General features: G+C 34.8%; 1 protein-coding gene, 1 non-coding gene and 1 pseudogene across 2 annotated transcripts; 1 reads left to right on the forward strand and 2 right to left on the reverse strand.

Moving 5' to 3' along the window:
* The first annotated feature begins 1,343 nt into the window (after positions 1-1,343).
* On the forward strand, positions 1,344-7,311 carry LOC120633852 (MICOS complex subunit Mic10-like). The gene is made up of 3 exons (XM_039904221.1): positions 1,344-1,549; positions 3,225-3,393; positions 7,207-7,311. The coding sequence occupies exons 1-3, from the start codon at positions 1,477-1,479 to the stop codon at positions 7,217-7,219; spliced, it is 255 nt and encodes an 84-aa protein (XP_039760155.1). The 5' UTR covers positions 1,344-1,476; the 3' UTR covers positions 7,220-7,311.
* A 1,583-nt stretch (positions 7,312-8,894) lies between these two features.
* LOC120634012 lies at positions 8,895-9,013 on the reverse strand. The gene has a single exon (XR_005659223.1). It is a non-coding gene; the product is annotated as a 5S ribosomal RNA (ribosomal RNA).
* Positions 9,014-9,075: 62 nt separating this feature from the next.
* LOC120634013 lies at positions 9,076-9,194 on the reverse strand (annotated as a pseudogene).
* Between the last annotated feature and the right edge of the window lie 478 nt (positions 9,195-9,672).

Genomic DNA, 9,672 nt, shown 5'->3' on the forward strand with positions numbered 1-9,672 from the left:
CTAATGACCTACCTACCTTACTATAAGTGTATAAGTTTTAGTGTGGGAAAATAAAAGGCTCACGCGGATTATTTTTTAAAACAGAAATTAAAGCCACCGAAGTCGTGGATACATAAAACCTGGAAATACTCAACACGTTTTACCTAAACTCATCTTTTTGGGCGTTCGTGTAAAGACATTTCGAATCGTATAACTCTTTTACATGAGCTCATAAAAAGCTTTTAAATCCGCCTTAATTAGCAGTCTATACCTCCGTGTTGTGGATTAAGCCCCGGCTTAAGAAGGCTTACCTGGCCCTGACAGTAATTAATAACATCATTAATTCCGATAATTAATAATTTCAATCAATAAGGACGCTCGTTGCATGCAATTAAATTGAAGCTGATTAGAATATAATTATCACTGTCGGACAATAAATTATGTGTAGGTACAAAGTATTAGAATGGCCCGAGATATTATACAATGGTTATTATTTAATTAATTATTTATGTGTTCAACCTCAAAAATTTTAATTCTATATTCAGATTAAAATTTACTTAATCTAAAAATCTTTATAAGTTACATAAAGTAAAAATTAATTTTGCATTTATGGTGGTTTTGCCAGCTCTAGGATCACTGGTAGACTTTATAAATAGTAGTTTAGTACTAGTAGTTTTTATTTACTTATTTTATTGTACAGCATCAATATATTTCTCTATTTGTACTTGTATTAGGACGGACGGACGTGCGTTTACAATATTTTTATTGTTACTTATTATTATCATTTTGTTATTTAATTTATCTTTCTATATTTTAATAACTGGGTTTATACCTTTCAATAAAGATTATTATTATTCATTTTGTAACTTTCCATCGTTCCTTCTATAGTGTACGCTCCAAACATGTTATAGTTTAAAGTTAAATGTTTTCTCTACTGAGTTATTTTTCGTAATTCTTTTAGAGAACTAAAGATCTTAAGCCATATAGCTTTCCATTTTTTATTTTTTGTTTAATTTTGGTGAAGTAAATCCATATTCGATTATTTTACTGTATTAGTTGCTCTTTTTAATGTACGGGATATCCCAAAATATTTCTGAAACCAAGTAATCGTAAGTCTTAACTTTTGTCTTTGTTCTTCGCAGTTAAGCCTCTACTTATTTTATCACATCTAATTCTAGAAGTCTAAAGTTACGTAAAGAAATGTTATAGAGTTAGCATAGAGCTCATTCTCTTTCCGACTCTAGTTTGCAAAAGCCCATAATTTAAAGACTTTTTGGTTGAAATTTGATAAACACTATCAAAAATTAAAAATAACGATAACGTCAACCTGACAGAAAAAATTGTTTCCTTATTTTATGATGGTTGAACTTGATGGTTGAATGAAAAGCAATATTTTTGTGTTTTTTGTTGATACAATCAAGTTATTTATTTTGTTTTTCAGAGTGGTCATGTTTATAATTGCAACTAAGTTGTTTTTCATAGCCCGTTAAATGAGAAATGCCTGAACAAGATAAAAGGGATTTCGAAGAGAGGTATAACGCGTGTTTTGTGGACTTTGGACTTAAAATAAGTGAGTCGTATTCTTCGCTATATACCTGTAAATACATGTAATTATAAATTAGAGACACCTTAAGGTTGCAATCCAAGTTTAAAGCATCATTGACGGTTTACTTCACGCAATATAGATAGTAACGCAAATCAATCAATCAACGAAACCAAAGCATCAAAAACTATTCCAATTTAGCAGTATGTATTTCTCGGACAAGCAGTGGTCGGTTATTATTGGTTTGTACTTATTTTACCTATAATGTTCTAAACGTTTTCCATAAAATGGGGAAAATGAGAAACGTTTGTAATGTAGCCATATTCAGCGGGTGTGAAGTGAGACGTGCGCAGGGCGTTTTCTTATTTTTTGGACACAATGCACTGCATGCAATAACAACTGAATGAGGGTTTTGTATGTTCTTAACTCTGTTGATTTCGGACTTCACATACAACATGTAATGTGGAGAACTCTTATGCAGACAGGTTTCCTCACGATTTGATTCCTTACCGTTAAAACATGTGATATTTTAATTGCTTGAATTAAATACGCAAATAACGAGAAGCTAGAGTGGCTGAAAGGGAAGTTAAAGCTCTAACAAGGCTATCATCGCAACCCTTATTTTCGAAACCGAAGTAAAACATTGTTTATTGCTCCATTTGAAGTTACGTTTGATACGTGAAAATTAATCTTAGTAATAATAATTCGGTAAATTCAGCATCGAAGTTGTCAAAGAATATAACTATCTAGGTCAAATTATAAAACTTGGTAGAAACAACTTCGACAAGGAAGCTGACAGAAGAATTCAATTGGGCTGGGCATCTTTTGGTAAGCTGCGACAAGTCCTCGATTCGCCGATAACCCAAGGCCTCAAGTCGAAAGTCATTAACGAGTGTGTCCTGCCTGTAATGTCATATGGAGCCGAGACGTGGACACTGACAGTCGACCTGATCCAGAAATTTAAAGTCGCACAACGCGCTATGGAGCTATGTTGGGAATCTCTCTTCGGGATGGAATTCCGTAGAAGAAACAAGGTCACCGACATAGCTCAAAAGATAAGCAAGTTGAAGTAGCATTGGATTGGTAGATCATTATTTGTCTGCATCTGCGGATCTTTAACTTGCCTATTCCCTTCTGTTTTATTTGTGGTTTGACAATATTGTATATATTTATTTATTATTGATATTAATTATATAGGTATATATTAATTATTATCACTATCTATATATTTTATTGTAAGTTTGTTATATGTACATACTATATTTGTATATATAGGTTTATGCATGTTTATTTGCAACACAGTACAGTTAAATGCATCACCTACCTCTCTTCTTGAGCTGTTTTTAACGCCTTTGGTTGCCTGGAAGAGATCGCTATGTAGCGATAAGGCCGCCAAATTGTATACCTTTTGTTAAATTTTTACTTTTAATTTGTTATGTTTTGTTATGTGGTGTACAATAAAAGTGTATTCATTCATTGGGCGGGTCATGTCTGTCGTAGGACCGATGGCCGTTGGGGCAGATGTGTCGCGACGTGTGAATCAGTAAGCGCAGTGTGGGACGACCGCCAGCCCGCTGAACAGATGACCTTAAAAATGTGTCTGGAAGCGGCTGGAAAGGCCTATGTTCAGCAGTGGACGCCGGTGGGCTGCCGCTGATGATGATAATGATGATGAATAATAAATATTAAGTTTTATTTCCAGTGACAGGACTTATAATCGGCAGCATGTTGGGCGGGTTCTTCCTGCGTGGATACAGGAAGTGGCCGATGTACATCGGCGCTGGACTCGGCGTTGGCATGGCATACAGCAACTGTGAAAACAGCCTGAACAACTTTCTGCTGGCTATGGATCCAAAAATCTGTGTCATAAAGTAATATTTCCATTCGATTACCTACAGAATTATTTCGACGCTTTGGTGAGCGCCTAGGTCTCAGAATTCTGGGTGAATTTCAGTAAAATTTATGCCCGTTTTCACTAAACTTAAATCGAATGCCTAATGATTTTGACGATGTCAAAAGAAAAAAACGTTTTACTAACTTATTGGTGATAACTTTTGGTGTGCGGTTAATGTATGACTAGGATTATCCTTATATTAAGCGTAAGCGTATGTCTAATAAGACAATTTCCACCACCGATCGGCAGGGTGATTACGTATCTCACGACAGGTTTGCGACAGGCGTAAATCTTGCAATCACTGCTGTCAAACGTCACTTTTCCATACTATAAATAAACAAAAGTGACGTTTGACAGCTGTGATTGTCGCAAGTCGCAAACCTGTCGCGAGATAGGTAATCACCCTGCCGAACTGGGCCAGCGTGGTGGATTACAGTCTTAACCCCTCATTGTGGGAGGAGTCCCGTGCCCTATGGTGGTCCAGTAATGGGTTGATATGATGATGATTATAATGATGATAAATAAAGCTATGCCTTGTTCTTCGTTTGTGAAAACGGGAATTGTTGGATCTCTATAGATGAACTGCCTATCTTCATTAAAAAAAAACTCATTACCCATTTCAAATATCTTTCTTAAAACTGTTACTTTAAGGCAACGCCAAATACGCTGTTTAATTTTGTGTCATGCGGCCGTTCGAAATTATTGTGATCGGTTGCAGGCAGGACACCGGGATGTGCCCTTCGCTTTAAATATTGTGCCAATCACAAAAAGCGTGTGGTCGAGCATGAGTCTTCCTATTCACTTTTTCTTCTTTAATAGCCTATAACAGTCCATAGCTGGACTATAGGCCTCTCCTTCTCCCGGAGAGTTTGCCCATAATCGCCATGCTGGGCAGATGGGTTGGTTATCATGGTGGTAGCAAAGAGGACGCTGGTGCCCGTTCTCCGTTGTCTTCCCTTAGTCGCCTCGTACGACATCCGCGGGCAGTGAAAATGCGGTGATTGTACTGTAACTGTATTCTCATTAGTCGCACGCAGGACGCAAATTTGAATGCCGCTAAGACCGCAAGTTGGATGCGACTTTTTTGGCTTAGCCTTAAAACAGCTTTGCACTCAAGAAACCGTTTCATAAATTAGGTAGTTTCCGTGCTATTATTCGGTGTGGCATTCAATATTTTGCAAACGACCCTTCATTGCTTTGTCGGCCGACCCTCAAAGGGAACGTTGATTGTTTCTTTCACGGACATTTCTTATTTACTGTCCGCACTTGCAACTTGCGACACAAATTAGCGACAGTCTGGCGGCTATTGATCTTTTCGAGCCAGACAATGTCTAAGAAACTAATTACCATCATAAGAAAGAATGTTTTGGACTGTTGAAAAATGGTAGCCCACATTGTAAGAGCTGTAAATTATTTGGAGAATAGCAATCGGCGATGGGGAATAGAGAGACATTCTGTTATGCAAATAAGATGAAATAAATAAAGATCATTGTGCGATTAGGAACAATGCAGGGTGGACGACTGGCTGGATGTTTTTTTTTAATGTTTTTGTGAATTCTTATAAAATTATTGCTAAACGATCATAGCTGGTACATCCAATTATTTATGAACATTTTATTGAATCTCAATACCCGTCATACATCGCATAAGCTCTAAAGATGCGTCCTAGATATATATTTTTTTAATCAATAATAAATAAATATACGAGTACTTCGACAATACATACATCGCCTTCTAGCCCGAAAGTTAGCGTAGCTTGTGTTATGGGTGCTAAGATGACTGATGAATATTTTTATGAATAATTTACATAATTACTTTTATAGTACAGATAATCACCCAGACACTGAAAAAACATTCATGTTCATTACACAAACATTTTCCTGTAGTCGGAATCGAACCCACGGCCATGGACGCCGCCCACTGCGCCAATCGGCCATCATATATTGAGACTTGAGACTGCCCAAACAAAGGGAGTAATTTTGTTTATAATTTAATTAATGTATGTTGATTTCCCTTCATATAATACTTACTATTTTCTACCAGAAATCTTTCATCACTATAGATATATATATATATAAATAGAAATATTTATTATATATATGTATATATATATATATATATATATATATATATATCTATAGTTAGAGATATGGAGGAATAAATATGGAGGATGCTCCGGTTTCGGAGCGAAACGTACGTAGAGGGTATATTGCCAAAGATCTGTTTGGTGTGGAGCATAAGGATTGAAGAAATTATAAATTACACCACACAGATTCTCCTGCTTTTCGCGGAGTATAGCAAATTAAGCTTAATTTTGATAATATATCATGGATTTCCGCAAAGTATTGCTAATTTTAATTATAATTGCTTCTATCCAATATTTATGGTACATAAATAATAAATAAATATGAGTTTTTTTATCCTGCCAAAACTTCTAAATGCCATAACAGATTTAGATGTATAGTGGGTATCGTTAGAATCCTTACATTCCAAAAAAAATACCCGTACCAGCTGTATTGTGCCACTTTCAAATGTAAAAATTTAATCTAGATTTTAAATATTTTTAATTAGGTCCTTTTTTATATTTGTATTAACATATCATATTCACCACTACCTGTATACACAAAAGTCTACAAACAAAACGGTAGACATCCCTGACAAAAATCAATTAAAAGCATACTACGGTCATCGGTGAAGACGTTGCATGCCCTTTCTTCGCACTCAGCGGGATATTTCCCTTCTTCTTTTGCTTTGTCCCCAATATAAAGGTCAGTTACTGTTGCGTCCATATCTATTCAAACTATTACAGTTTTAAACTTCTTTGTTTGCTGAGGCAACGCCTCTTTTTCTTTATTATCTGAAATCGTTTGGGTGTTTGCAAACGTTCCGCCTCTATTACCTTCGCCACCCACGGTGCTTCTTTCTATTCTAACTTTACGAATTCCTTATTCAATTTTGAACTTTGCATCTGCGGTTTAAAGTTCACAGTCGTTGGTCGCGTTCGTAGCTTTAATTTGGTCAGTCGGTAAATCGTCACTTGTTATTTCATTCCCAACGTTTTTATTTCATGCGCGGCGTTTTGTTTTGTGAGTCATGCAGTCGGTACTTTTGAATGACCTGGAAACTATCTACGGTATGGTTTTTAGTTGAATAAAATGTCAATTCCATACGGGGCTTTGTTTAATTTGGGGATTTGGTTTTGAAGGTAAGATAATATTTCCTGAGGCTAAATGAAACTGTCTCGTTCAACAAGTGTATTGTCGGTATTGTCAACGTCAATTGACAATGACAAAGTGCACTTATATTATGATTTAAATTGATTAGTCTATCTAATAGATAGATAGATACTTTATTGCACAGAAATACATAAAAACACACACACATACAGTAAAATAAAATTTGAATAAACATTGGTACGCAAAGGCGTCTTATTGCTGAAGCAATCTCTTCAAATTTTTTTAGTTACATATCTTGATATTAATTTAAGTGTCCTTAATTGTTGCTGGGTATAGTCTAAATTTTAATACTCATATATTTTATATACTGAATTCAATCGATGGCATAAATTAAAGTTATGAAGTATTTGACTAAATTGTAAATTATGATGTTTGAATCAAAAATATTATATTTTAGATTTTATATAAATTACAAAGTATACTCATCAAACGAAACATTTGAATATATTATTGTGCTCCATAAATGGATAAATATTAGTAAACGTATTCACAACAAATAAATGAATAAATAAACGTAAAAAAATATAATTTAAAATTGTTTTTTTTAATTTCAGAAAGCAGCCGTGATGCAACCTACTTGTTAATAATTTTGTCATGTGTTTCGAAAATTTTGAGTTAATTTTGTTAATATTATTGCAGAAATAAAATCTTTAAAAGTTTTTTGATTTTTTTCATTCTTTAACTACATTTATTGCAATTCATTTAAGTCTCGCGTCTTGGAGCCTGCAACGCCTTTTTACCTGCTTTTTTCTGGAAGTAAATAATATATTTAGAATTAGTTATTCAAGCCCGCCAACCACCACTACTGTAGCGTCGTCTGCCGAAACCCAAACAGTAAAGTATATGCATAGGACTCAAGTAACTTTGATGATAGTGTCAATAATAAATCCACTCCTTTCCTAAGCTATGCGACTCTTTTATTAACGAATAAGTTTCCTTCTTAGGTATCCCTTTTTGTAATCATTTTTAGAAGAATACTAGCTGACTCGGCGAACTTCGTAACAAATGAAAATGAAATGAATGAAAAAATATTTATTATCAAAAACAACATTTACAGATTCCATGTTACCGATGGTACCCACACTAGGTATTCCTGTTTCGTGGGTGCCTATTTACAATTTAACAGCTTAAATTTATGTTGTCACTCGAATTACAGTCGATTAAACAATTCGTACAATACACTCTAATTATTGATAAAGTTGCATTTTGTATGATATTACGCTAGACACAAGAAAAGTTTTTCTGTTGAATCATAGGTTAAGGTAGCAAGCCAGGTAACAATTTTTGCTTTTGCCTGTTTTACGGAACAATGTTTAATGTCACAAATACTGGTAACTTTATTATAAATAAAGGAGTCTATAAATGGACTGAAACGTTTAGCAAAGCTCGACTTGATTCTTGGCAACGGGAGCTTAAAGACCCGACGTTTGAGTAGAGTTTTATAATCTTTAGTGGATGTTATTGACTGTTGAACTCTAAGTACCATTTTTAAAATATATAACTGACGTACACTAAGGACTCTGCTTTCCTGATATAGCTTGACGGTTGGATATCTATAAGGCTTCTTAAGAATAGTTTTGATAAACAGAAATAAACATTAAAGAAATTGTTACGTTAGGTTACTTAGGTTTTAAGTATAACCTAACCACTCAAACCCAGCCGGTCCAAAATGTTAAAGTGCCTATAATATATAAATATAAAGTTAATTAAATTTAAAAAAAACGAATAAACATGTTTCAGCCTGAAAAGGAAAACATCCATAGGTATGCAATTACATACTAAGAGTGAAAAGAAAAGGTATAAGCCTTCTCCAAAGCTTATCTCCCTGTGACATGAGTACAGTATGCTCGTAGCCTGTAATTTGAGAGGCTGAGTCATTGCTCATGAGTCATGATTCACAGTCGTACAGCCTGATGATCGCCTCCCGAAGGCAATGACCCCATTCAACTATGCATGATGAAACTCCAGTGTGTATTTACTATACAGCTTTCACATTATAAGCGAATGTGGATAGGTGACTAAACTAAGGGTTTGTTTTATGGTAGCCTGAGAAGTAATGATAGATTTTTTTTGCCTAATAGTCTTTGTAGTGCCTTTTTGTAGTCTAAACTTAAACTACTACATTTAAGTTGCGTTTACCCTTTAATTTTAAATGTTAATAGCTAGCTGTTGCCCTTTTAGATTTAGATTTTGAAACTGAAGAAAATAAATCAGTACACGCAAATTAAAAGATAAAACAAAAAGCCAACATCACGCGGTGTTCCCAGGCGGTCACCCATCCAAGTACTGTCCGCGCCCGACGTTTCTTGACTTCGGTGATCGAACGAGAACCGGTGTGTTCAACGTGGTTTGGACGTTGGCGATACCACTTCTGAATATAAATAAAACAAAACAGTACATGCAACTGAACAGATAAAACAAAAAGCCAACATCACGCGGTGTTCCCAGGCGGCCACCCATCCAAGTACTGACCGCGCCCGACGTTGCATAACTTCAGTGATCGGACGAGAACCGGTGTGTTCAACTTGGTATAGACGTTGGCGATTTCAGTACTGAATATAAAGAAAACAAAACATTACACGCAAATGAACAGATAAAATATAATGCCAAATTTTTATTTATACATGTTCTTTTTCGCATTTTATATAACTAGTCTAGACTTTCGGTTGTAAATCTGGTGTACAGATATCTCCTTACATAACTAAATTGACAGACCTAAAAATATAATCTTTGTCAAAAGACTTGGCATCAATATGTTATTACATGTATAGCGTTCCTTTTATTTTTGATGGTTTAATTATTTTATATCTTGTCATGTGTTATATCATGTCATGTGGTAGCTTTTGTGACAGGTTTAATAAAGGAGAATGCCGTAACACGGTTCCGTTTGGTGCCTCATTTAAATTGGTATCAAAAATTAAGTTTTTATTTTTAAAAAAAACCTCTCAAATCCCAAGCCTTAACTTCGACGGTTAAAAAATCTTTTAATGAAATAGATTAGTGGTTCTAATATATTGTGA

The sequence above is a fragment of the Pararge aegeria genome, chromosome 22 (assembly GCF_905163445.1).
Source record: "Pararge aegeria chromosome 22, ilParAegt1.1, whole genome shotgun sequence".
NCBI lineage: Eukaryota > Metazoa > Arthropoda > Insecta > Lepidoptera > Nymphalidae > Pararge > Pararge aegeria.

Coding starts and splice junctions, on each gene's coding strand:
- LOC120633852 (XM_039904221.1), top strand. CDS start 1,477: ATGCCTGAACAAGATAAAAGGGATTTCGAAGAGAGGTATAACGCGTGT. Junction 1,550..3,224: donor GGACTTTGGACTTAAAATAA/GTGAGTCGTATT, acceptor TTTTATTTCCAG/TGACAGGACTTATAATCGGC.